Source organism: Oryctolagus cuniculus, chromosome 7 (genome assembly GCF_051225735.1).
Source record: "Oryctolagus cuniculus isolate XC-2025 breed Fujian yellow rabbit chromosome 7, ASM5122573v1, whole genome shotgun sequence".
Taxonomy (NCBI): Eukaryota; Metazoa; Chordata; class Mammalia; order Lagomorpha; family Leporidae; genus Oryctolagus; species Oryctolagus cuniculus.
In genome coordinates this window covers 116676198-116702729 of record NC_142873.1, presented here as the reverse complement: position 1 = coordinate 116702729, position 26532 = coordinate 116676198, and the positions used below count along the sequence as shown (strand labels likewise).

Sequence of the window (26532 nt, the reverse complement as noted above, 5' to 3'; positions counted from 1 at the left end):
AGTCCCCAGCCGCACGGGCTGTGACACTCTTTGCAGAAGCGGGTTCCCTTCCCCAGGCTGCAGATGCAATCTCAGCGTGAGTCGCGGTCACAGAAGCCCGGCAGCAGCGAGGTGTACTTACACTTACAGGTTGACTTTTTGGCACATCATAAACACCTTCCTTCTTTTGGCTGGTGGGAACCTGTAGGAAAAATCAAATTCAACACGATCAAAACATCCCCTACTCCACTCTGAAAGAATACAGCAGCCAGACTTGAGCTCCAACCTGGCTAAGTGTATGTGAGAACGGCCGCTGGGGCCAGTCCAAGGTGCCCAGCCCCTATCGGGGGCTCTAACTGTGGATGCATCAGGCCAGGGTCCTTTCCTTAGGAGAATGGGCTAGGAGAGGGGTGAGCAGCATCTATCAAATGTTTGCAGAGTGTCTCTGCCATTGAGTTCCTCATAGAATCACAGAATAGGGAGCTTGCACATACCTCAGGGTCATGTCGTGAAAAAAATAATTGTTTCACTGAAGACAAAGCTAGAACCAGGGATGTGCTCTGACTTGCTCAAAGTTAGAAACAGTTCGTGGTTTGGCTTAAATTGTTCATTGCTAAGACTGACATCCAGGTTATTCAAAGTACATTTTCAGCATCCCCAACCCAAAAATCTTTCAGGTTGAAAATTTTGGATTAGGGATGTTCTGTGGGCAAAGTCTCTGAAAATAGTTCAAAATTCAAACAAACAAACCCAGTCCTGTTAACAATTCTGGCCTCAGGCATTTTGGATAAGGGATGTCCAACCTGTATAGCAAATATCAATGCTAGCTGTATAGCAAATACCAAATGCAGCTTCTCCTGGGATCACATACAAGCCTTCTGATGATTACGGAAATGTCTGCACTCCAGAAATGGGCCTATAAGTGGTATGAAAAGCACAGGGCTAGGATCTAGAAGATCATCACTTCTAACATTTATCTGCACCTTCCTCCTCCCCTCATTTGTCCACTAGGTCTTTCTGAAGGGCACCCAGCTCCTCTGAGCTTCGCTATCATCAAATGGCCTCTATCAGCTCTGCCTTTTCTAGGTGATAGGAAGGACCCAGTGAGGAAACAAATCAGAAATACGCACAGTGTGCACAGGTACCACAGTGCTGGGATGCACTGGAGCGATAATATGCCGTTCACACGCATGCGGACATATTTCACGATGCTAACGAGAGTGGGTATGTTTACGACTGTTCTAATGAGTCGGTCTGGGCTGTGCACTGCAGCAAGCCAGACTGAAAGCACTCATTCGTTGTTCCTCCCTCAGCAACTGCCGCAGCAGCTTAGCCCACACCTCCAGCACAGGACCAGCTGGCCGTGGCCCTCTTTCCATCAGATCTGGAGCTCCTGAAGGGCAGTGCCTAACACCCAGGAGGCACTCAGTGCAGGTCTCCTGGGAAGATACACCACTGACCAATGCAGAGGATGGCGATCCAAGATGGAAAAAAGAAAAAAAAAAAAAGATCGGTGCTCCTACTATCAGTCCCTTTATTATTTTCACTCTCATTTACCTTAAAACCCTCCTAAGAGCCCTAGGAAGTTGGCATTATCATTTGCACTTGAAAGGGTAGAAAGGGAAGCTCAGAGCTGTGAGGGCCATTGTCCAAGGCTTCAAAACTGGTGCTGTTCAAAGCCAGCTCTTCCTGTCTACCAAGGAAGATATTAGTAATAAGTGTGCTAGCAAGGACTGGGCACTTTGTGTGTGCCAGGTACTGTTCTGAACACTTGTGTTTCACACACATTCTCGTGTAATCTTCAGAACAAGGCTAACATAAAGATGTCAGTGGTTCCTGAGATGCAGAAGAGCGGGCCTGGACAGGGTCCCACGGTCGGTGAGCGGGGAAACCCAGAGGTGGAGTCCAGGCAGCCTGCCATTGGCGGCTAAGCTACTCAGATAGCTATTTTGGGTGGATAGGGTTTTGTTTGTGTTTTTGTTTGGTCCACACATCTTCTCTTCCCAGCAGTTCATGTGCATTCTTGCAGAAAACAGAACCATGAGTGAGCACAGCCGTGCGCGTCCAGAGCTGATCTCGGACACCTCCGTTTGCAGGGGGCCAATGAAGAATGTCATTTCTTTACTTCTGATCACTGAGCTTTATTGAAAGGGATTCCTCTCAGAATGCCTGCAGAGTCCTTGCTAATGAGGGCCAACAAATTCTGAGAGCTCACTTTTGTTTTGACTAGCTCACCCTTTAGTGAGCAAAATGAACAGCGGTTCTGCTCCCCGTAATTCACTGCTCACTACGGACACTTAGCACAGTTGAACCGTGGCTGCCTCTCAATTACCCCTGCAAATGGAGGAGAAGTGGGCCGAGGGATAAACCCAAACTGTGCATAATTGAAAAAGCTTTTCCAGTTGGCTCTCCCACAGGTGAGGTATCAATCTGCCTGTTTGTCCTTTAAGATTGATCTCAGCCAAGACATCTTCCTGGAAGCCTTGCCTGAATCTCTCAGCCTGGCTTGGGGCCTTCCAATGAACTCTTGTAGCCTCCAGTGTGGCCTCTGTTTAAAATATAAAAGGTACCACTTTCGATGTAGCTCCCTGCTAATGGCCTAGGTAAGCCGTGGAGGATAGTCCAAGTTTTTGTGCCCCTGCTCCCATGAGGGAGACCCAGAGAAAGTTCCTGGCTCCTGGCTCCTGCCTGGCCCAGCCTTTGGTCGTTGTGGCCATCTGGGGAGTGAACCAGCAGATGGAAGACTGATATCTTTCCCTCTCTGCCCTTCCCTCTCTGTAGCTCTGCCTTTCAAATAAATAAATAAATAAATAAATCTTAAAAAATAAATAGATAAAAGAGTTGTCATAGTACCTGTTCTTTCCAACTCAAGAGTTCCTGGAAAGGCCAAAATTAGGTGACGTGTGAAAGTACTTTGTACTATGAGGCTCGGCATTGTTTTAAAAAGATCATTTGGGGGCCGGCGCTGTGGCTTAGCGGGTAAAGCTGCCACCTGCAGTGCTGGCATCCCATATGGCCGCCTGGTTGAGACTCTGTTCCTCCACTTCCAATCCAGCTCTCTGCTATGGCCTGGGAAAGCAGTAGAAGATGGCCCAAGTCCTTAGGCCCCTGCATCCACATGGGAGACCTAGAAGAAGCTCCTAGCTCCTGGCTTTGGATTGGTCTAGCTCCTACCATTGCAGCCATTTGGGGTGTGAACGAGCAGATAGAAGACCTCTCTCTCTCTGCCTCTGCCTCTCTAAATATGCCTTTCAATTAAAAAAATAAATCTTTAAAAACAGTAAAAAGATCACTTGTCCTGCAGCAGGAAAGTGGCAGACAATGATCACTATCAACACAGCTGGGCAGCGTGCTCCAGGAGCGGCGGTGCTGTCTCTGGAGCAGAGTCTCCCATGTGAACAGCCTGGGCAGGTGTGGTTACAGCCCTCTGCCAGGCTCCGGTATTCAGCTTCACTTACTACACTGCGGACAGCACCTGGTGTGGACGGGGCGAGGAGGGACTGAGAACTAGCACTGATGAGGAGCCATGCTGAGACCATCTTCACTTGACGATTTCACATCCCTTCCAGGAGCAGGTAATATGTTGTCCTCATTTTACAGCCCCAGAAAACTGAGATACACAGCTTCTGTACTTCACTCAAAGTCAAACACAGTGTAAGGATGAGGTCCAGGTGTGTGGACCGCATTGTAGAGGGCAGGGAGACAAAAGCAGAGACTACGGGGAGGCAGTCCGAGGTGTCTCAAACAGTGCTAGCTGCTCAGGTGGAATAACTGAGACACTTGGAGTTGGTTCTAATGAGAAAAAAAAAAAAAGAATGACGCTCCTAATAGCAGCTCTTTAAAAGCCCAGCCTTATCTTTAGGCCCAAGAGCTTATCTCTTGTTAAGTAAATTGAGCCCCAGCGGACTGGCCCTGCAGGAGAGGAAGCTGACCAGAGGTCTTTCCAATAGCAGGCGATAAAATATTCATTCCCTTAAATGCTCCCTTCCTGTTAATGATGGACAGATGGGAAGATTTGGAGGTCAGAGCTGTTAAAACAAGATTTTTAGATAAGGACAGAAAGGGACCCAGAATCTAACTGTGAAACTCAGAATCGGGAATCCTGAGCTGAAAAGAGCCTTGGGATTTATTTATTTATTTACAGACATTAGAGAGTCCTGCAATTGTGGGTTCTGCTTCTTGCTCGCTCTGAGCCCTGCTTTACTTGTCTGTAAGGTAGGAGCTAGGAATTCAAGCCAAAGGAGGTTCTTGAGGGCGATGGTAAGATATTGGATATGAAGCTCCATTCACGGGGAATACTCATAATCAGTTGCACAGGTGTGTGTACACACACACACAGCACTTCTAATAGTCTTGTTGCTCTACAGAAAAAGGTGTGGGAGTTGGAGCCCCTAGCTTGCAAAAATGCCGGTTTTGCTTCTGTACTCTGGCTTGCTTGCTTGCCTGCTGTAACGCCATGATAGGCCTCATCCTGGACCAGGAAGGAGGCAGGCAGGGTCCTTGAGAACAAAGAAAGTAAGCTCCCCTGGAATTTATGGCCCAATGCTTCCCGCCAGTTCCTCCCATGCCATCTCCTTTGTGTGGCCTTCCCGCCACATAACGTATATAGTCTTTAAGTTTAAATGAATCAATGCACATGTTAGGTCCTAATACCTTGCCATATAGAGAATAAGAAAGTAACCTACGCACAGGAGATGACCTGCACTCTTGTAAGTGCGAGGCTATAAAAACCTCTCTTATGCAAACAAGAGGGCCTTTTGCCTGTGCACTGCTGTGTGGGGGCAGGGGGTCTCAGCCGGCTGGTAACAAATACACCTCTGCTTTTGTATCCCTGGCTGTGCCTTGTGCATTGATTGGGAAATTAGGACTCAACAAAGGTAATGTGCTTCTCCACACAATCGGAGTCCTGCAGTGCTAAGAGCAGAGAAGGACCTTATCTGAGGGTTTCCTGAGTCTTGCTCGCTCACTTCTCTCTCAGAGGAGTAAGCTGACGCTCAGAGAGGGAAAGGAAGCTGACAGGTTAAATCAATGGCCGAGCTGACACTGGTCCTAAGATGGGGACTCCACATAGCCAGGCTAGAAGATGCTTCTGCTTTGCATTCTACACATGAACTTGATCCGTTTTGACAGATGTTAACTCGCCTAACGTGTGAGTCATGGAGAAACTTTCACCCTGTTTTATGCCTGGGGAAACTGAGTTTCAGAGGAAGTAAGTGCCTTGTCCAGACCACATAGACAAAGGTGGTTGGTGACAGAGCCAGAGTTACAGCCCAGCTCTCCACCAGCTTACACCAGTCCTTTCCCAGTACATAGACACCCTGCACTGGGCTCAGTGGAGCTCTGTCTACTTCCACTCCCTCTGGATTCAGAAACCGCACATATGCAAGGCCCCGCTTCCTTTAAAAGGAGCTCTCTCATCCTAGGACGGCGGGTTACCAGCTCTGATTTTAAGGTTGTACCTTAAAAGCTGATGCTGGGGACAAAGGCAAGTTTCCTTTTTCAAGAGAGAAACCTTGTAAGCAATAACTTTCATCAAAACCTCAAAGCCCAATCTCCCATTTGAACAGAATCCAAACAGATTCAGTGGAAACAGATGACTCTATCAGGCTACTTTATACCCAAATGTTGGTAGAACTAACACATTTTGCTCATTTAGAATTCTATGCAATGATAGATATTGAATATCTGTTTTATTTTTATTATACAAGTAATACATGTCCAAGGCAGAAGCCCACACAATAAAGAAAATTAAAATCACTTAGTAACTGTATTGTTTCCTTTTTCTACAATGTTTATCTTCCAAATCAGAACTAAAATTCAAATTAGTGAAAAATTGCACATTGTCGTATTCATTGTGCTGTCCCTCTCCGTCTCTCAGATATATGTAAGAAAAAATCAAAATGAAGAGTATGGCAGAAGAAGTCTGAGTCGGCCTTCATGTACATGCTTGGGTATAAATCTTGACACAACACTGAGGAGCTCCTCAACTTCCCAGGTATTCCCCTGTACAATGGGACTAAAATACCCACTTTATTGCATATTTATAACAATTAAGTGAATTAGAAAGCATGTTCAATATTCCTCACATGCCAGACATTTGAGAACATTAGTTTGCCTTTCCTTTAGAAGGAAGGCATGTGATATTTAGTTGTCCTTTTCTTTTATTCATATTTATATTCACAATTTTATTCATACTTAGAGTCTCAATATGTTTTCAAATTGTAATTTTTAAAAAAATTTTATTATCTGAGAGGCAGAGTTACAGAGAGAGGCTGAAAGGCAGAGAAAAAGGTCTTCCATCTGCTGGTTCACTCTCCAAATGGCCTCAATGGCCGGAGCTGGGCTGATTCAGAGCCAGGAGCCAGGAGCTTCTTTTGGGTCTCTCACATAGGTGCAGGGGTCCAAGAACTTGGGCCATTTTCCAGTGCTTTCCCAGGCCATAAGCAGAGAGCTGGATGGGAAGAGGAAAAGCTGGGAGACGAACTAGTGCCCATGTGGGATGCAGGCAGAGGTTTAGCCTACTATACCACAGTGCTGGCCCCTAAAATTATATTTTTGAATATATACTTTATTTTCAGTACCAGAGATGAATTCTTTAAAAATTTGAAGAGCACATGCTTTTGAGAAATAAAGAACCCTACTGTATGTCAAATAACAACTATTTATTACATTACTAAGAAAATATTTGATTTTTGCTTTTACTATGAATACTTAAGATTCATTCAAAACTGAAATGTTGTACCCAAGTATCCAACTGGTCCTTAAACATTTCAACAACAAAGCATTGAAAACTACTGGTGAAAAAGCAGGGGAACTAGAAGCCAAATCACTCAAAGGTATTTTTAGTAAGCCTGAAAATGACCCAAAGCCCAGCTGTTCTTCAGCCCTGCCAGTACACTGATGCACTGGCTGGTACTGGTGTAACAGAAAGAGAGGCAAGCAATTGTGTACCTGATAAATGTTTTCTTCCGTTTCAGGATCACGGATTGGCTCATGTCCAGCCTCAAACACAATGTACTATTACAGGAGCAGCCAGAGAGGAAAGGTCAGAGGTGAAAAAGAAAGAGGGAAAAAAGCATTTGGGATTCAAGAAACAAATCACAGTGAGCATTAAAAGTTACAGGCATTAAAGAAAACACATTAAAGACACCATTGGATTCCTCTAGTACAATGTGCCTTGCTAAGAAAAACACTGCCCAAGTCTGCCATTCAGTCCAGTAGCTGTGGCTGTGCAGTGCCTGTAGCCCTGTCTGGAGAGACTGCCTCTCCATGCACTGGGGCTCTGTCTCAGTCACATTTGAGCATGCTGGCATTGCTGCTGAGAATGCTGTCCCATAGAGTGTGCTGGGGACACAACATTTGGCAAACTCTGGGTCACAACAGAGGTCCGAAATTAACCTGGACGAGCTCTGAAGTCCCAAGCTCCCTCATCCCATAAATCTCACCTTGTTTTACATTCTCAGTGTTAAATACTGAAAACCAGCTTGCCAATGTCCATGCTTTCCAAAAGAACATGTGTCTTCATTCTTTCTGAGCCTGCCAGATAGGGGCTGAAGCCTTATATTATAAGCAAACTCTTGACCCACAGCATTCAAAAGCAATGACACACCATGGAGTGCATCTGACTGGTTTGCCACAGATGCTAGATACTTTTTCCAGCTCAAATATCTCTGTGATTTTGCATCTGCCATGGCAGCACCAGCTTTCTTTGTGAAAACATGCATTTATATAATACGGGATACACACATATAGCATCTACATATCTCAGAAATGTAAGCTTGAGATTTTCCGTTGTGTTCTAAAAGGTAGGTTGGTTTTGACTTTTTCCCCTTTTCTGTATCTTTGCTTGCACAGAGCACATACTTAGGCCCAAGAGAGGTCACCACTCCATGCACCGCTGGGGCTGCAGACTTTACAGAGTCCAGAGACAAGCCCAGGCAGAGATGTCTCTGGAATCACCCTTGCCCTCCTCCCAACAGCCCTATGGCATAAGCCAAGACATCCAAGGGACATCAGGGGGTCAGAGAGATTTCTCACAGTCTCTGAAACACTCACATTTGTGCTCAAATGTCACCCACTGCCAGGTCCCACCTTAGTCCTTTACTGAGGGAAGTCCCCTCGTTTTTTCACAGGCTCTTTAATGAACTCAGAATATTCAAGAGATGCTTGTGCATGCAGCTCTGGGATCAGACTTTTAGATTGTGGAGGGGACTGAGGCAGGGGCAAGAGGGGGAAGCACATCTCCAAATCCCAGGTTATCCATGTGGGCCAAACTTTTCTTAGGATGCACGGAAGGCCGCACCTGGAAGGGCTGCTGGCGCTCACCCTCACAAACAAGCCTGGTCCCTCCCCAGGTTTTGTAGTCAGTGAATGCTTCTGTTTTGAGCAAAAAGGCTGTGCCATAGGCTTAGCCATTTCTGAACTTAAAACCCCCGGCTTGTTTCAGCAATTACCTGGTACACAGGATCTTCAACATCCTCTTCCAAAATTGTCTATCGCAGAGTGAGGGCAGGGAGGGTGCAAAGCAGAAGATACAAAGGGAGAGATGTGAGCCGTTTGGAAATTACAGGACAGTAAAGAAACCAGCACTGGGAAGGAGAGGCTGGCAGGTCACTACAGCAGCACACACAGCGAAAGCCCAAACCCCTCCCCTGTTGCAACAACAGCAGCAAAAGCAGCCTTGTGCCTTTAGGGCTCTGCCACAGCTGAAATCTTCCTCTGGATTAAAGATTTCACTTTCTCTAACATATCTGGAGTTTCAGAAAATAAGGGATCATGCCTAACAGCTTGTTTTGGGTGCCTATCATTTACACGAAACCTTTCATCTTTGTTTATTTCTGCTTGGCAGCAGCAGGAGAAGACCTGACTGTCAGTTTTCACATCTGTTTATTTTAAGCCCAATCATCTCCTAAATTCACAGGAATACCTGGTACACGGCTTGTTCACACTGCTTATCCTTTTGTGCCTTTTTTTCCAATTCTTCTCTTTGCTTCAATTCGTAAATGAGTTGAAAGAGATCTCTCAAGTCCAGAATCACAGGTTCAGCCTGCAGTGAAACGGGGTGAAGCTCATTAAGAAGGGAATGGTGCTGAGCTGCAGTTGCCAATTTTTGTTTTTGCGGCTGCAACCCACAGCCCTTCCTCTCCCTATTAAACTGAAAGCATTCCATTCTTAATTAATTCTACCTTGTTTATATTGGTTTAGCAAATTGCATCTAGGCTAAAGTTCATTTCTTCAACTAATTATATTTGCAAATTCATAATAATCATAAGCATAAAAGACATTGCTTTTATTTATTAGTGATTTTGAATACAATAAGATTAGGGCAGGCCTTATGTAAAACAGCTATTTGTTTTCTCTTATTTTCTTTTTAAATGAGGCTATGAACACAAGGAAACTTATTTGTATACTGTGCCTCCATCCAGCTTAATCAGAAAGGAAAATAATTAGTCATTAGGAAATATCCATTAGGAAAAAAAAACCTAGAGTGACTGGTCTGAGTATGCTTCCTGTTGCAAGGCTGCCACCTTTGAGCTGGGGAGCCAAGCCATAGCTGCTGCTGGTGGTGCATGGCTTGGCTGTACATAAGGGTGACAAGGAGAGAGTTACAAGTCCCTTGGATGGGATACTCACCGCCTGGGCCGTTTTTATGGCCACAAATCTGTGATTCCCTTCCTTCCCACACACGTATCCAAAGGCCCGGTGATCTGTGATGTCCTTTGCAATGTAGGAGATTTCGTGCACGGCATGATGATGCTGGAGAGCCTGTTGGAGACAAAAGGAAGAGCATTATTTCCGGGGACTTCCCCTTCAAGCTGTTGATCAATAAGAGCTGTGTTTCTGCTATGTGTGAACAGGCCCCAAGGGTTTTTGGAGAAGCTGTCCAGATGGAAGGGAAAAGAGCTATGCCTGCCCTTGAGAAGGGGAGGCTTCCCTCCATGGTCTCGATGCTGTGACCAGAGAGACAAACAGGACTGCTCAGTGCTGAGGGACCATCTGCGGCAGCAGCTGCCTGTATGAACTCGCAGGGCTTGCACCAGTCACTCTGAGCCAGCTTGTGTGCACCTGCTCGATCGTTTATCATGACCCAGCCCAGCCTCACCTCTGGCTGACAGTCAATACCTGCATGCACCCAGGGCTTCTGAATACTGGGGCAGACCCTGAACACTGTACACATCCAGGGGTGCCATTACATTCAGTACCGTGGATGGATCAGCGCGGTGATGACACCTTTCCCACAGTTGATGGCAGAACGTGTTGGAGAATCGACACCTTTCTCTATTTTGTCTGGGGTAGAAGTGAGGTCACTCACAGCTCTGAGGCTTTCTGTGGGGTCAGTCCCTCTGTTTGTCATACACATTCTTTTGTCCCCTTGCCCAAATCCTGTTAGAGACTCCCCCATTCTCTTCCCACAGAGATGATGCCTCCCCCTCGTGTGTTTCTGTATAACCATCATCTCTGCTCACCCAAAATTCCTGATGGGCTGTTCACATGGAGCTCCGTGGCTTCCCACATTCACATATCTTCCTTCCCTGATATAGTGCTCTGGTTTCCCATCTGTCTACCACACCAGGCCCTGTCATCATTATCTCTGTCATTTTAGCACCTTTTATTGTGTCTGTCCCAATAGTTACCAAACTAAATAACTTGGGATTGAAGATCAGTATTTTGGAAATCTTTTGAAAATCACCTTCCCTTCCCATCTTTTTTATCCAAGCTTGGACAAATATTGCTCACCACCTATTAGGTGATGGTGATCTTTATGTTTATGTTCCTGTATGAAATATACTTAAAGCTATATTTATCCAACAATATTCTATGAAGGTTTATAGGGACACTTGGGTGCATACGGTATATCTGAAGTCCTTAGGCAGAGCCTTTTCATTATACTGAGTATCAAGAAGCTTGAATTCTAGTCTCTGTGTGAACACAAGGTGCCTATTGGACCTCTTGGGATGTCAGGTTTTTCTTCTAGCCAATGACAGTTGTGTACCAAATCAATGGCTCCTTACCCAAGTCCTGGATCCAAAAGGGTCATTGATGTGAATAAAAAGAGGTCCCAAGCAATTTTCAAAATTTTGGAAAGCTAAACTAAATATTCTAATATGTCTGGATACTTCTTTGTGTACTCAAATGACATGCTAGGCTTATTTGGAATTATATCCAGTTATGGTTGCTATACTCCTTAGGTTGTATTTGAACATATTCTCTTAATGACAACTAGTTATGCTTTAATAGTCCAAATAAGAAAATAAATGATTGTAAGTGCAGGGTTTTTGTGTTTTTTTTTGTTTTTTTTTTTTTTTTGATCGCATAAAATCTTTCCCATTAGTGAGTTCACAGAGGAAGGGAGAAATATAGCCCTTGGGAAGCTTGTTACAAAAACAGCGGGAATCACTGGAGTAGCTATTCTCTAAGCTCTTGTTCCATCTCCCCATATCCTTCAAGTCACTAGGACCTCTATCCACAGAGCCAGGCTCCTAGTACACAGTGAGGCGGTCGTCATTGGTTCAGGACCACTGACCTTCCAAAGCATCCATAACTCAGCCCACTGCAATCCTTCCCGGCTTCTGGCCACATGAGTCATTCATTGCAGTGGAATTTTCCATTTTGGTTTAACCTTCCAGGGTCTGGCAAGTCACTAATCTCTCTCTAACAATTCTCAAAGGTTTAACACCATGACCAGTTTGTGTACTGACCACCGCACATCACGTTTGAAGTAGGATGTCACTGTCTGGCACCCTAGTCCCTCAAGTGGCAATAAGACAACTGTATAATATAATGAGTTTTGAAAGTTGGTGTTGGTAAAGAAGGAACTGTATGTTGGTAAAATAATCAAGATCTACTTATGTTTGTTTGATTACCAGAACAGATTCAGCTCACAAAGGAAAATTGCTCCAAGAGCAGTAGCTTTTTCATAGTGTTAATGATGCAAACATTGATGAGATTTATATTGCACAACATGGGGGCATTGATTTCTATGGGCTTTTGTGCACCAGGATGCTATGCAGAAAGGGGAAATCAGAGACAAAGATGCTCTTCTCCTCTCCTTTCGTCAAAAGCATTTCTCTTTCTGCATCATATGGAGAATGTTATCCACGTCTTCTATTAAATCAAAGTTTGACGACAGTGCCTTATTGATTGTCAAGTGGAATATTGCTCTAAAATTAAGCTGCGATTAGAAGACTTCCTGGTGGAATTAGATGTGGAGATGATTCTGCAATGGTAAAATATCACCTACCATGCTAGACAGCAGATGGAGACGTTTTAATTTATCCAGGAATCCTCATTAAGTGTTTTAAAATCAAAACATTCTTAACGCCTGACGATACTTAATGTTGCCTTGCAAAGTGTAGCTGTGGATGTGTGTGTGAAGTGCAAAAAGATATTTGTAACATTATGTTTTCCCATAGTTAATTTTATGACATGTTAAAAAGGATTTCTCTGAAAGTGTCTCATTCATTTGGAAGCTAACAGTCAGTACAGGAAAACGTCTCTACATTCTCCGATCTTAACCATGCAGACATAATATAGATACTTGGAAAGACAAATACATTTGAATTCTGTTAATCCCACAGTTGTATTATCACATTCATTTTAGCAACTCAGAGAGTCGTGTAAATACTTGCTCACTGAGCCTCAAAATTGCCCATGTCTTCAAGTAGATTTTATCAGCACAATCAAAGACAGCTGAAGCCAGGAGGAACCTGAAGTATTACACAGCTCAACTCTGAGTCTATTCATTGAAGGGACAGAGATTGTACTGGCACGACCAGTACAAAACCCAGGACACGTCTTCCCACGCCGGAGGAAAAAGCATTGAAATAAAGAAACACGATTATGTAGATTGATGGCCTCCTTTCTCGAAGCTCCTTAGTCAAACAATAAAAAGATGATCACCTGACAAGCTGGGATGAGGCAGGCAAGAGAAGGAAGCCCTGGCTAACGATGTGGAACTGAAGCTATTCAGGTTTGGGCAGGTATCTGAGGTTAGAGAGTCACAAATGACAAGGCTTGGGGTAAAGGCCAGCTATAGTTTACCTCAGTGAACTTCAGGGTCATGCTACCTTGACCTTTGACTCTGAGTGACATCTGTTGAGTACCCAAGGCTGGAAAGGTGAGGAGAGCCCTTATTCAAAGCAGACAGAGGGTTTCTGTGAAGAGTTCCTGGGGCAGATTCAGGGAGAACAACCAGGGAATAGGGCGCTGGAGCTGGAGGAAGTGGGTGGAGAAAGGGCAAATTCTGGTCATGTTTCGTCCCTATTTCCTTTTGCAACAGTTCTTATTTTTGGAAAACTGTAGTCTAGATAGATATTCAAGTACTATGAAAAATCAAAGCAGGTGTTTGGTCTTAAAAACAGAGCCATCAGGGACTCCTTCCCTCTGCCATATCTTCATGTATTCCTCTCATTTTGAGCCCTCTTCATTCTTTGAAGCATGGATAAATGTTGTCACTAAAAAATTCCAAGACCATCGCAGGCACGCACATCCACAGTCCAGCGTGATCCTGCTCCCATGACTGCCATAAGGCTCATCATTTCCCCCTTGGGATTTTGTACCTGCCCACCTCTGCACCGTTGCTCATGTATTTCTCTGCTGACTGCCTTCTTCTTTCTCTGCTTCTTGCTTCAGCAAGTCATAGAGCTGCATCATACCTATGCGTCAAGGCACAGCTCCAACATTTCACTCACCCAAGAAGCATTTCCTGGCACCCACATTGCCTCAGTAACAATCCCCATCCCTAGGCCCACTGCATTGCCTTTGTTGATATAAGATGCTGTGCACTCATTAATTTTGTTTACATTTGGACATTCATCCAGTTTTTCACACCAAATGTATTTATTAAGTGCTTACTATGTTCCAGGTCTCATGCTACTTGCCACATATCTGCAAATAATTAAAAGGTAGCCCGTTCCTCAAAGAGCTCTCCATTTCATACAACAGGTAAGTAAAGCAAATGACCATCAAAATATAGGAGAAGTTTTGTCTTGAAAGTGTACACAGCATGACATATGGATTTTGACCAGTCCTGGGAAAAGGGCATCAGAGAAGATGACCAAGGAGAAGACCCTGGGCTGAATGTGGAAGGGTGGATGGGAAGTCCCCAATAAGTAAGTGGGAAAGGGTATTCTCAGAAACAAAGAGCATGCAAAAGTATCCAGGTCTTGAGAGCAGGACATTGTGCCCATGTGTTTTCTCTTCTTGAAGGAAGGACAGACGGACGGACAGAAAGAAGGAAAGAAGGAAAGAAAGAAGGAAGGAAGGAAGGAAGGAAGGAAGGAAGGAAGGAAGGAAGGAAGGAAGGAAGGAAGGAAGAAGGAACAAGGAAGGAAGGACCAAGTCATATTAAGATACGTGCTTCACAAGTCTGATGCTCAAAAGAATGTTCATTGAATAAATCAATCAGGTTAATTCACAACATTTCACATAGGATTCATTCCATGAACAGAGGGTTTCTTACTTGATCATCATTAAGTCTTTTTATTTTTGCTTTTCCATGAACCATTTACCAATGTTTAAATGAAGTATCAAATTGTTTGGAGGGTTACCGTCTGACAGCATAAATTACAGAGAAGACTTAATTTGTAGTATGGTTCAATACAGCCAATTAAATACAGTATGGATTAGAAAGTCATCTGCGGCAGACGTTACCATTAGCTTTCTTTTTTTAAGAATAAATCCTAGCCTATTTAGCCTTCATATTAGTGTTGTGTATGCATGTGTGCATGAGAGCGCCTGCTTTCCCGAGGCAGTACTATTCACAGGGAAGATACCCACCAGGATTCCAGTGAGTTAACAACAAAACAAAAAAGCAGAAAGACACAGCGTAAAAATAGATACATGAAAAATACACTACTTCACACCATGAGCAATTACAGTAGTTAAGATCTCACAAGACAAAGGGAGGCCCAGGCTCATTATAAAGGCCTTTCTCTTTTCCAGCATATTTTTGGATGCGTTTGCTGCACTGCAGTGCCAGTGAGGCTGGGAGGTAACTCCGTACCAGCCACCAGGCACCCCATCATCAAATGCTCAATGGAGCAGGTCAGAGTGAATTGTTCCCTGGGTTGGCATGCTGCAATCTTCTAGAAGGACAAGAACAGGTCTCCAAATAACCTGTGTCTAGCTGAGGAGGCAGTGAGATAACAGAGAGGAGATAAGGACACTGAGGATGCAAATCAAATGCGGAGATCTGGGCACAGCACCCACTTCCTGAGACTTCTTTTCTCTTCTTGTATAATATAAAGAATGATACAAAACCCTGAATTTTGTTGGAAATATTACATTGATTCATATGAAATACACCAGAAAGAAATAAAACGCCTTTGGCCAGTGCTGTGAGGTAGTGGGCTAAGCCTCTGCCTGCAGTGCCAGCATCCCAAATGGGCACCGGTTCATGTCCCAGCTGCTCCTCTTTCAGTCCAGCTCTCTGCTATGGCCTTGGAAAGCAGTGGAAGATGACTCAAGTGCTTGGGCCCTTGAACCCTTGTAGGGGACCCGGAAGAAGCTCCTGGCTCCTGGCTTCAGATAGGCTTAGGCTCTAGTCGTTGTGGCCATTTGAGTAGTGAACCAGCATATGGAAGACCTCTCTCTCTCTCTGTAACTCTACCTCTCAAATAAGTAAATAAAATCTTAAAAAGATAATAAAAATAATTTAAAATGTCATTTTTATTCAACTAGAATGGAAAATGAATTAAAAAAAAAAAAAAACCTTATACCAGAGTCATCCCCCAAATCCCTAAAGTTTTTTTCTAAGGTCAACCATGATCTGAAACATGGAAAAATTCCAGAAATAACTAATTCATTAAGTTTAAAGTTGCACACCATTCTGAGTAGTGTGTTAAAATCTCATACTCCCTTGCTTCATCCCACTCATGATCTGAGTCCTCCCCTTGTGCCATATATCTATGCAGCGGCCTACTAACTAGCTACTTAGTGGCCGCTGTGCAACTGCAGTGCCTGTGTTCCAGTTACCCGTATATTACTCAGTGATGGCTCCTAAGTGGAAGAGGAGTGATGATGCCGGCAGCTGGAGTATGCCAAACAGAAGCCTCAAGGTGCTTCCTTTAAAGAAGAAGGTGAAGGTGCATGACTTAATAAAGACAAAAATACAAGCTGAGGTTGCTAAAGTTTACAGAACATAAGATATCTTGAGAGGCCGGCGCCGTGGCTCAATAGGCTAATCCTCCACCTTGCGGCGCCGGCACACGGGGTTCTAGTCCCGGTCGGGGCACTGGATTCTGTCCCGGTCGCCCCTCTTCCAGGCCAGCTCTCTGCTGTGGCCAGGGAGTGCAGTGGAGGATGGCCCAAGTGCTTGGGCCCTGCACCCCATGGGAGACCAGGAGAAGCACCTGGTTCCTGCCATCGGATCAGCGCGGTGCGCTGGCCGCAGTGCACCGTCCCCATCCATGGTGGCCATTAGAGGGTGAACCAATGGCAAAGGAAGACCTTTCTCTCTGTCTCTCTCTCTCACTGTCCACTCTGCCTGTCCAAAAAAAAAAGAAAAAAGATATCTTGAGAGACACATCTTACTGACATTATGGTATATTGTTATAATAGTTCTATTTTATCACTGCTTTTGCTAAACTCTTACTATGCCTAATTTGTTTTTAATTAATTATTTGAGACCAGAGGGAGAGAAGGAAGGAGGGAGAGAGAAAAAGGGGAGTTGAGAGGGGGAGAGGGAGAGAGAGAGAGGCAGGGAGGCAGAGGCACAGACAGAGATGGGGAGCTCCCTGCCACTCATTCACTCCCCAAATGCCTACAACAGCAGGACTGGGTCAGGGTCAAAACTGGGAGCTGGGAGCCCAATCCAGGGCTCCTCCATGGGTGGCAGAAACACAATTACTTGAGTCATTATGGTTGCCCCCCACAGACTGTTAGCAGGAAGCTTGGAGTCAGGAGGCAAAGCTAGTAAGCAAACCCATGTACCCAGATGTGGATGCAGGAGTCCCAACTGCTAGGTTAAATGCCTACTTCTAAACTTTATCTTGGGTATGCATGTATATAGGGTGTGATTACTATCTGCTGTTTCAGTTGCATCCAGGGGTAGGGGTCTTAGCTGGACTCCCCTGTGGCTGATGGGGAACAATTATAAGCCCTGTCGACTGAAGTGGGGGTTACCAGCTCTCTGCATGGAACATCATCATCATCATCGTATCTCTCTCATAGCGCTGTTGAGAAGATTGCTGTTAGAATATGTACATTGATTACAGCACTCTAAGCCACATGATAAGGACTGATGAGTGTCAGCCATTGTGAGTATTTTATTACTGACGAAGATGTGATTTTGGTGGAACTTTTCTGGAAGGCTGCCCAGCCCTATGTTTCAAAGCCTTAAAGAAATGCATAAACTGACCCTCTGATTCCTCTGTGGGGGTTTTATTACTTGGAAATACTGTACCACATGGGCAGAACCTTGGATACAATATATTCCCTGCAGTGCTGTTCAACAGCCAAAAATTATCCATGTCCAAAATGTTGAGCATTAGCTGGCCAGGTGAAAAAGTGAATTTTGGAAAAAGATGAAACAGTATTCGGCACTAAAATAAGTCATCTTTCTGAAATATGCATTTTTAATATGGAAATATATTTGCAACATCTTAGTAAATGAGAAAAAGTGTTCTACAAAGAGTATGCTCAATATGATCTTGTTTTCTAAAAGAAGCTATGCATATCGACATAGTACTCTTAAGTGGCAGAATTACTAGTGATTTAACAAAATCTGATTTTGTGCTTATTTATGCTAGTTTTGTGACCATAAATTTTACATATAAAGAAAAATATGATTTTTTTGTTTCATATTTCGAATTTAATGAGTACACCTACATGATGGGATAAATGATTCCCTTTGTATGAGCCATTCTCAGGCCCATTCAGTCTGCCTCATCTCTTTCCCCACAACCAAGTCTCGTCAGTTTCACCTCGGAAACATCTTTCACCTTGTCCATGCTTCCGCCTCTCTCTCACCAGAAGCCATCATTTCCCACCTGGCTTGGTGAAGGAGGCTCCATCCTCCTGCATCCTACGAACTGGTGTCTGCTCCCACAGTCCCAGCACACAGCACAGGGTGAAGGGATTGAGAAAAGAAAACCCTGCAACGTGATCAAGGCTTTCCAGGGCTTCCAGATGTTCTTCAGAAACAGACTGAAATCCTGGCCAGGGCCTGCAAGGAACCCCTGTGTGATCTGGCCCAGTCCCCAAGCTCCTGCCCACTTTGGCTGTTCTTTAGTCCATCTCATGCATGGCACTCCCACCTCGTGGTTCTGCACATGCCGAACCATCTCCCTAGAATGTTCCACTCCTTCCACCCTGGCCTCAGTGCAGAGACCTCTTCGCAAAGCCATGCCCGACTTTCCAGCAGAGACCAGGTTCCCTGCTCCAAGTGCTCTCTGCTTCCTGGACCTCCCCAGGGGGCAGTTCCTCAGCTTGTCGTGATGTGCATGGGGATGCACAGATCACGGTCTGTCTACATCTCTAGTGGTAGCTCCAGGGAAGGCAACAACATATCCTTTTCCTCTTCTCCTGAGCATCAAACGCAGCACCTGTCATGTAGTAAGGATTCAGTACTCACACTCATATGTCAAACAAGAATAACACACAGTTTACCATTTTAACCACAGACGTCTGTGGCATTACTCAGTCACACCGTCCACCTCCTAAATTTGTCCGCTTCCCAAAGTGACACAGGCACCGTGAATTAACAACTCCTCAGCACCCTCTCCTGGCCATCATCACTCTACTTCTTTCTGCCTCTGTGAATCTGTCAGTACAGATTTCTATTATTTACTTAAAACTTTTCTAAAAAGTTATTTATTTGAACAGCACAGAGACAGAGAGACACACAGAGATTGTCCATCCACTGGTTCACTCCCCACATGCCTGCAACAGCCAGGGCTGAGCCAGACTGAAGCCAGGAGCCTGGAACTCAGTCCAGGTCTCCTACCTGGGTGGCAGGGACCCAAGTACTAGAGTCCTCACCTGCTGCTGCCCAGGGTGCACATTATCAGCCACCTGGAAAGGGAAGCACAACGAAGACTCGAACCCAGGCACTCTGATATGAGATGTGGGCACCCCAGGTTGTGTCTGAATCCCTGAGCCAAGCAGTTGCCCAGCACATATTTTTCAGTAAGTTGATTAATGAAACTTGTCAACAGGACCCCGGGCCCAAGCCTGTCTCTGAATCTCCTCAAACCCCTCTGGCTCTGTATTTCTTTCTCCAAGCTTTCACTTCCTCAACAATTAAAACAAGCAAGTGGGATTCAGTAAATACTCATGTCCCCTTTCACCCTCCACATTTCTCTCATTCCTTCCTTTCCCAGGTCTGTAACAAGACAACAGCTACAAGAGACGGCTTCCTCTTAGCAGCTCTCTAAACATATGTTATAAACACACCAATCTGGAAAGCTGCATATGCAGTCCTCGCCCAAAAATAGGGAGAAGAGCTACTTATCTAGCTGAGGGCCTCCTGGACCTGGGACTGGGGCTTGGATGGGCCTCACAGGCACACTGGAGACAGGTGTGCTCAATCAATCAGCAGTCACCAAAGTGACAACACAGCAGATTTCTGTTCTGGAGAAGTTAAAAAAGCACCTTACAGAAGGCAACTGGCTGCACTGCTAATTTCCATACTCTGGGGTTCAAGGACAGTTCCATGTCCCTAGACCAAGGAGGAGGTGGCTGCAGCATCATCACAGTTGGTAATGGATTGGACTCAGCGTCCTCTCTCATTCAACTCTAGTCAGTGCCCCGAAGCCCTTAGCTGCTAGCACACACCAGGCCCTGGAGACACTAAGAGGCATCCGATGATGTCTGGCTCTTGAAAGCCACCGATATTTGTGTATATGTGGAAGGGAGGGGCTCCTTCTTTTGCTAGTCACTAAGAATAGTTTGTATATTGCACAGAACTGTCCCCAGTTCCAGAAAGTGTCTATTATGATGGAGGCATCTGAATCTCTCCTTTGCTTTACAGCCAGGGGCAAGTCACCTCACCTTATTAAACGTCAGTTTCTTCACCTGTGAAATAAGTGATTTCTTCCTAGACCAGGTTACGCGTCTAGCAATGTACTTGGTGGACAGTAGGCTCTTAAAGCTTTGGATTTTTCTCAGGTAACTGAGTTTACGACGATCAACACAGTGACTGCATTATATGAAGGTATTTCTAAAAGTTGGTGGGAAAAGCAATTAAGAGATAAATTTACTTTGATGCAAAAAATTTTGAAATCCACGCATATAAATATAGTGTTCAGGTACCAAATATGATTTCTCCAGGTGATGTCTTCCTTGGTAGTGACAGGATAAGAGTCCTGGAGTGGCCAAAGAGTGTCAAGAAAGCAAGCCACTGGGAAATCAAGTTAGCAAAGCAAGAAATGAGTTGAAAGTTAGCTACAAACTTTGTAATGTCTTCTATGAACCTGGGTATCCTGTCATTCCTGGAAGTTTAATCCTGTAGTTTTTAGTTATATAAGTAAGGAAATTAATTTTGTTGCTTAATGCTTGTTGAGGTGAATTTTTTATTACTTGTAATCAAGAGATTTATGAGCAATACAGTAACCATCATTATCCCTATCTTAGACAGAAGGACACAGGCTCAGAAAGTGACCTTCCCAAGTAGTAGGAGCCTGAGTTAGGTTTAGAGCAAATTTCATTGGCACTCAAATGTATATCTGCTTTATTATTAATAATAATAATTTTTTTGACAGGCAGAGTGGACAGTGAGAGAGAAAGAAAGAAAGAAAGGTCTTCCTTTTCCATTGGTTCACCCCTCAATGGCCGCCATGGCCGGCGCACCGCGCTGATCCGAAGCCAGGAGCCAGGTGCTTCTCCTGGTCTCCCACGGGGTGCAGGGCCAAAGCACTTGGGCCATCCTCCACTGCCTTCCAGGGCCACAGCAGAGAGCTGGCCTGGAAGAGAGGCAACCGGGACAGAACCCAGCGCCCCGACTGGGACTAGAACCTGGTGTGCTGGTGCTGCAGGCAGAGGATTAGCCTATTGAGCCGCGGCGCCAGCTAATAAAATTAAAATTCTAAACAGAATCATCAATACTAGAATTGGAAATCTGAATTGCTTTGAAAATATATTAGGACAAGGCAAACACACAAACTGTTTTTCACAAGGAAGTTTTTCAGCAGCAGGAAAATGAGACAAATGTAAAAACTTAAGTCATTCTGTAATGCTAACTGAGAATTGTAAATAGCAACATACACTCATGACTTTAAAAATAGGTTCCTGACACTATTTGCTGTAAGGGTCTAGGAGCAAGGACACCCAGAGCTATGAGCACACCTAATGCTGCTATTTGTTACCCAGCTATCTGCTTATCTACAGATGGCTTATCCTACCCAGAAAGGAGAGGCGGAGAAAGCAAACATGGCAAAAGGTTAAGTTTTAGAATGATCTTCTGAATTTTTCTGTGCTTTTGAACATTTTCATGATAATAAGTTGGAAAAACAAATTAAATCTTAACATACTGTTTTCCCTACCTTTGCTCCCTCTCTTGCTCTCTGAGAACAGGAGAAACCAAGGCACTCAACACTTCAATGACTTGATTGAAAAGCAGGCTGCAGACAAAAGGCCTTTATCATGCCCACCTCAGGCAACCACTGGTCCAAAACATAAGGGGGTCTGTAAGAAGTCAGTGTGCTTGGAAGTGCTAAGAGTTGATGCTGCCAGTTGCCTTTGTTCCTTCTGCATTCCCATGCCACCATGCATAAACATCAGCCAGCGTATTTCTAGGTCCAAGAACAATATTTTTAAAAGTTCTGACTCCAAACATGCGGGGGAAAAATTTTTATTCGTGAATCTCTGGGTAGGGGGGAGAGTCCTAAACTTGGAAGATCCTTGAAATATGCGATAGATTTAGACTTTATTTCCATTATATTTTTTAAAAAGGGAGGAGCATACTATTCAGAGTTTCTACCACGTGCTAGGCATTGTGATATAACCCCCAACATATATCACCCAATAACCTTACCCATATTACCCCAACTTTTACTGTTGAGACAACTGAGACAGGGAGGGTTAAGTAACTTGCCCCTCGTCACAAGGCTGCCAAAGTAGACCCTGGACTGCTGCCAGGTATGGCTGGCTCCAGACTCCAGGCGACCTTTATGCACTAGAATAACAGTTATTTTTTTTTATTTTTATTTATTTTTTTATTTAATAAATGTGAATTTACAAAGTGCAACTTTTGTATTGTTGTGGCTCCCCCTCCACAACCTCCCTCCCTCCCGCGGCCCTCCCCTCTCCCACTCCCTCTCCCATCCCGCCCTTCATCGAGTTTCATTTTCAATTACCTTCATATACAGAAGATCAACTTAGTATACACTAAGCAAGGATTTTAACAAGCTGCACTCACACAACCACACAAGGTATAGGGCATTGTTCGACTAGTAGTGTTGTTTTTAAGTTTCATAGTAAAACACATTAAGGATAGAGATCCTATGTGGGGAGCCTGTACTCAGTGACTCCCGTTGTTGATTTAACAATTGGCCCTCTTATTTATGACATCAGCAATCACCCGAGACTCTTGCTATGAGCTGTCTAGGCTATGGAAGCCCCTTGAGTTCACCAACTCTTAACTTGTTTAGTCAAGGCCATATCACAGTAGGGGTTCCTTCCTCCCTTCAGAGAAAGGCGTCTCCCTCCTTGAGGCCTGTTCCTTCTGCTGGGGTCTTGTTCACCAGGATCTTTCATTTAGATCGTTTTTGCCACCATGTTATGGCTTCCCATGCCTGTGAGACTCTCATGGACCTTTTAGCCAGATCCGAATGTCCCAAGAGTTGATAAAATAACAGTTCTGAACACACTCGAACAGCCTATGTTTTTGTTCTCCTAAAATTCTTATTTTTATTTCTGTTTCTTTCTGCATGAAGAATCCTAATAACCATTGTAGGTGTTTAGTAATGTAACCAATGATTTCAACGTTTTAGCTCATGGTGTAAAATTATTGCAGCAAGTAGGTAAATGAGTGTGGCTGAATGGAAATGAAACAGCATGTTTTGCTACAAGTCACTGCAGAAACGAGGTCATTAGATTTAATGGAAAATTACATTTTTGTGTTGTAACCACTCTGAAATTAACCCTCTGCCTTGGTCACAATGGAGCCAGCATGCCAGGCAGAAACTTGCAAGAAAGTGAACTAAAGTGCAGCCAGTGGAAAGAAGGCTGGATTAGGGGTGAGATGGCTGGGATTCCAAGGGCTGGTGTCTTCATTTAAAAAGCAATGTGGATAGCAGGTGGTGGTCCTGATAAATACAGGCTTCTAAGACACTGCACTGTTGAGGAAAGACATGACTTTGGGTAGACACAGGTCAGCACTTGTAATCCACATCTGTTATGTGTCACTTCTGTCACCTTGAACAAATTGCCTAGCTTTCTCAATTTTAGTGTCTCCATCTATAACTTCATAAAATTGGGTGCGAATGAAGTCAGATCATGTTGGTAAAGTTCCTAGTGCTTTGCCTGGCATATAGGGAACTTAATAAATAACAGTTGCTCTCCAGCTCAAAGATTCTGTTACCTAAACTGTTGGTCATTGCTAGGTGTTGAATTAAGTCTTCCTCTCCAAATCCATGGACTGAAGTCTTAAACCTCTCTGAAATATGTGACCATATTTGGAAACCGTTCTTGCAGACATAATTCACTAAGGTGAGGTCAAATTGGACTAGGGTGAGCCCCTAATCAATTATCCCTGGTGTCCTTATAAGGGGGAGGGAGTTGGACACAGACACATATTCAGAGAGAATGACATGTGAAGATGACCACAGAGATGGGGGTGATGGGTCCAAAGCCAAGGCAAATCCAGGAGTGCCAACAACCACTAGAAGGTGGCAAGAGGCATGGAGCAAGTCTCCTTCACCACCCTCAGAAAGAAGGAACCTTGGTCTGCACACCACACCTTGCCCTGAGGCTTTTGGGATCCAGAACTATGAGGTGCTAAATTCTGTTGTTTCAGGGGCTCGGTGCGTGCTACTCTGGTGCAGCGGCCCTAGGAAGTGAACATAGCAGCCGTCTTCCTAGTTTTATCTGCAGATGCCTTTGCTTAAGATGATATGGTAGTGAGGCAAAGGGTAAGGGAACAAACACTACACGGACTCTCAGGTATCCTGTCCCTGTCTCATCCCTGTTCCCTGAGTGAGCCTCAGTTTTCTCACCTGTAAAACTCTGCTTTTCAACATGGAGGGCAAGCCCTCTACTTTTCCTATTGCTGCCAGACGTTTCTGCTTAACTCAGACCCTTGGAGCGCTGCGCAGCGCTGCGCAATTCATAACTGCGTCGATCCAATTATTTCCCATTTAGTGCTATGCAGCATTCCCCAAATACACCAGCAAACCACGGAGGGGTGGGCCGAGCTCTCCGAGGACAAGGATCAATTGTTTCTCTTACACTAATTGGCTCCATGATTTGTTAGGCTGTTGCCTTGGAAGAATGAACTGTCCATAAAAGAAATGAGCGCCAAGTTGCCCCCTTCTTTGCAAGTGCAACAAACACCATCCTGTAGCCCTCTCCTTGAGCCTACCCGAGGATCTGACAGCATAAAATTGACAAGAGTTAATAACCTCTTATTTCCAGATCTACCATTTTCCTGTCGGAGATGAGAAAGCCCAGGCTCAGAGGGGTTGAGCAACTCACCAAATCAATTGCCGATCGATGACCAGGTTCAGATCTGGGACTGAAAGCAGTGTGAGGCCGAACTCCATGCCCACTTCACTGAAGCAGGTACCCATTTACTGCACAGCCCTAGGGCCGTGATCATTAGGCTCTGCCCAGCTGTCTGCCTCCTTGTCCCTCCTCCCTGGCAAACACTTCATCTCCAGGCCAGACTCAGAGACTGCTGCACCAGAAGGAGTCTTGGCTACGTCACCCAGTGCGTTCAGCATCCAACACCACTAAAGCTGCTGGTCCAGCTCTGATTTACCCCATGACTCAATTCTGTAACTGGACGTCTGCCTTGACCAAGAGACTCCTGAGCAGGCTCTGTGCTGGACGCTGGTGAGACACAGAGCTGTGAAGACCCTTGCTCTTGAGCGCTTCACTTTCTCCAGCAGACACAGGGAAATCAGGGGCCTCTGTCAATATGTTCAAAGAAATCCATTCCTTTTCTTCCTAATGCCTACTACAGTCTGTGATTCTCCTTTCACTTTTCAAGATTACCTGGCTAATATTTGTATCCTCCGTCAGACTGAAGACCTAGAAAACGGTTACAGGTCAGCTTCTTTTTTTTTTTAAATTTATTTATTTGAAAATGAAAGTTACAGAGAAAGAAAAAGGGAGTGAGGGAGGAAGGGAGAGAGGGAGGCAGAGAGAGAGAGAGAGAGAGAGAGAGAGAGAACTATCTTCCATCTGCTGGTTCACTCCCTAGATGGCTGCAATGGCCAGGGCTGGGCAGGCTGAAGCCAGGAGCCAGGAACTTCTTCCAGGTCTCTCATATGGGTGGCAGGGGCCCAAACACTTGGGCCATCTTCTAATGCTTTTTCTACAATATTAGCAGGGAGCTAAATCGGAAGTAGAGCAGCCAGGAAAGGAAATGGCACCCATATAGGATACCAGCATTGCAGCTGATGGCTTTACCTGTTACGCCACATCACCAGCTCCACCGGTCAGCTCCTGACTCACCAGTACATAACACAGGGTCTGACCTTGGAGGGAAGATCAGTAATGCTGTGTTGAGTGATGAAGAGTGAATACTGAACTCATGTGATAATAAAGGTAAGAACAGGGTAGGAGTGGAGGCCTGATGTGAGTGGATCAACAGGAATGGAGTAGGTACAAATGAGTGAGCATGGGGTGGGGGTAGTGAGGGGCATGATGTTCCATCTGGAGTGAGAGCAAAGAGTCAGGGAGCTGTAAGACAGCCTGTGACACAGACACCTGCAATCAGCCTGGGGCGATTAGACCATGAAATGCCAGGCAGAGTGACAAGGCAGGAAGGGGCCAGGGATGCAGGATTTGGAAGGCCAGGTTAGAAACCTGGGCTGGTTGAAATCTTCAGTTCCTTTCTTGTGGTCCTGCTGCTAATCTGCTCTGCAGGTCAGCCTTCAGCAAATGCAGTCTTTCAGTGAAAGCCTCCTCCAGGGAGCTGAGCGACCCTCCCAGCTGGGGGCCCACTGGGACGGGAGCTACTTCCAACTCCTCCAATAACATCATGTGCCAAGGGGATGCTTGGCTGGGGCTTAAGGGCGGGTGCTTCACAGGTGAACAGACGGATGCAAATGAACTTGGCTTTCTTTGCTAGAGGGGAAGGTCTGAGGGCCCTTGCTAGGCTGCAGCTGGACTTGGCCAACCATTGTTTTGCCCAGGGCTGTAGAAGCAGCAGGCTCCCTGCTCTGGGGACTTTCAGGCACAATAATTTGTGACCTGAAGATGAACCTTGCCGTCTCTCACTGCCTAACCCCTCATCCTCACATCATAATTGGTGACCCACAGAAAGTCAAAGTTCTCCGGCAGCGGGTGACAGGGGTTCTGTGTTATGAAAACACCTGAATAGTGGTGGTGGTGGCCTTTTGTTTAATTAGTGGCAACGGGAGTTTTTGAAGGCAACTGATTATATTT

The 26532-nt window shown here is 45.0% G+C and overlaps 1 protein-coding gene across 10 annotated transcripts in view; it reads right to left on the bottom strand.

Annotated features, from left to right (window-relative positions):
* The window catches only part of DAB1 (DAB adaptor protein 1), a 917259-nt gene that overhangs the window by 72174 nt on the left and 818553 nt on the right, over positions 1 to 26532 (bottom strand). For 5 of the 10 annotated variants that reach the window (XM_051857724.3, XM_089337350.1, XM_089337349.1 and 2 more), the window contains 5 exons: positions 9613 to 9744; positions 8906 to 9025; positions 8433 to 8471; positions 6931 to 6996; positions 122 to 181 (listed from right to left, as the gene is read on the bottom strand). In XM_051857724.3, coding sequence (XP_051713684.1) covers positions 122 to 181; positions 6931 to 6996; positions 8433 to 8471; positions 8906 to 9025; positions 9613 to 9744 — 417 coding nt within the window. Of the gene's footprint in view, positions 1 to 121; positions 182 to 6930; positions 6997 to 8432; positions 8472 to 8905; positions 9026 to 9612; positions 9745 to 24612; positions 24743 to 26532 lie in introns of those variants that run through there. The other 5 variants (XM_089337351.1, XM_089337352.1, XM_070078445.2 and 2 more) reach the window with 2 other exon arrangements.